Below are 1,908 nucleotides of genomic sequence, written 5' to 3' on the forward strand. Positions count from 1 at the left end.
GTTCTATCTATCTGTCTATCTAATAGAGCCCACACCGTCTACAGCCCACACCGTCTGCACCAAACAGACAGTGTAGACCAGACCATTTGTTTACATGAGTATTGCATATTTGAGAAAGTGTTTGTGGCAAAAGACAAAATATTTTCTGATTTTCGCTAATGATATACACACCTGATAGGAGACCATGGCATCCCCAAGGTTTTCCCGAAGACCAGAGAGGGCGCTGATCGTCTCCTCTGAGCCAAGTGTTTGAAGTGCTGCAAGATAACAAGAATAAAAATAAAAATTCAAGCTGTGATTCCGAGGTCTATCTTTGTTGTTTATTTACAGAGTCTGAGCAGGGCATGACCCCAGGACGGGGGGTGGTGGTGATGGAGGGATTTCAGCCCCGCTGAATGTTTACCACCTGAAGGTAGACAGGTCTGTTACATAAGCTGCCCAGGGCGCCTGAAGGGAGTATTGACCTTTTTCTTTATTGAAACGTCTCTGCTGTATGAAACAGATGACATTTGTTCTGCAGATGACGGGACTTCAAAACTAAACACCTGGCTTTAGTTCCACCAACACAGAGAGGTGTTGACGCTGCTGTCGTCATCAGGTATTGTCAGTGAAAGACTTAGAGGATTATGGCCCAACATCCACAATATTATTCTGTTAGCACACAGCCTGGTACTTTCTGTCTCTCTCTCTCCGGGTGTGTGTGTGTGTGTGTACACCATGCATTTCTCACCTTGGCCTTCAGTGGCGCCCTACCTGAAGAAATCCACATCCTAACAACTTCATATTGTCTATAGAAACTATCAATATTATATATTAAATGTAGTCTAACGAGTCGTTATATCCTAGATAACTCATGTAGCAATAAACTGAGTAACACCGAGTAAAACTTCAGCAATAAACTGAAGCAACAGCTGCGACATAATGTCCATAAAAACATCAATAATAACCAATTATTACAATTACAATAGTATTGGAAAGACAAAACGCATTTTACTCATCAAAACTTTTACTATTTAGCTGTACACTCTTGCCTTATAATGAGTTTAATTAATTACTCTGTTGTACAGATCATCCGTGAGTTGTCCTTCTCTAGCTCCATCCATGCTAATGATTAAAGTCCAGTCTGTCCTGTCGAATTCATGGCATACGTTTTAAATCGCTTTATGCTGAGAAAGTCCTGAAAACATACTATAATTAATTATAATAATTTATTATAATAAAAATACTATAAAGTGTGCTAGTCGCTACATGCTAGTTCGCTAGATTCGAGACTGCGTTATCTTTGACCATCCAATCAAATCACTCAAATCGCTAATGACGTAACTGCGGACCAGCTAGAAGGCCTTAATTTGCCGGTTTGATGCCAACTCAAAACCTGATTGGTTAAATAAATAATATCATTATCATTCATTTTAGGCTCCCAGCAAACGTTTGGCCGGATCTTGTTGTTGGCGGAGCAAAAACCAAACAACCGACCGCATTTCTTAATATAATAACATCATAAAATGTGTATATATAAAACAGATTTAAAAGTGAGAATATTGATAATACTGATTCAAAAAAATGTATATCTCAACTCAATAATTTTAATAATTTTGCTACTGTTGAATATCCATGTAACTAAAGCTAAGTTCGCTACCGCACAGCGTGAATGCCGTTTATAGCTGTCATGAGGATTGTCAAACACTTGTAGAGTGCTGTAAATTGTGCTAATTTTGACCAGTAAATGGCCTCCCACTGGTCTCATTACAGTGTTCCAGCTTTGATATAAGGTCTGAGTGCTCTTATGTTTGATATGTGCAGTGAAAAATCCTTAGGGATGAAGTGTAACAGTCAGCAGGTGTGAACGCATGTTGAAAAAATCGACAGATGAAGGTGTATAATAATCATGTGAATTTCCACTGGAGA

At 38.9% G+C, this 1,908-nt stretch overlaps 1 protein-coding gene across 1 annotated transcript in view; it reads right to left on the reverse strand.

Moving 5' to 3' along the window:
• tagapb (T cell activation RhoGTPase activating protein b) overlaps nucleotides 1-238 on the reverse strand; it is a 13,623-nt gene extending 13,385 nt beyond the window's left edge. Inside the window, 1 exon segment of the mRNA XM_025056973.1 lies at nucleotides 172-238. Coding sequence (XP_024912741.1) covers nucleotides 172-191 — 20 coding nt within the window. The 5' untranslated portion in view covers nucleotides 192-238.
• Between the last annotated feature and the right edge of the window lie 1,670 nt (nucleotides 239-1,908).

This window comes from Cynoglossus semilaevis, chromosome 7, assembly GCF_000523025.1.
Source record: "Cynoglossus semilaevis isolate Cse_v1.0 chromosome 7, Cse_v1.0, whole genome shotgun sequence".
Lineage (NCBI taxonomy): Eukaryota > Metazoa > Chordata > Actinopteri > Pleuronectiformes > Cynoglossidae > Cynoglossus > Cynoglossus semilaevis.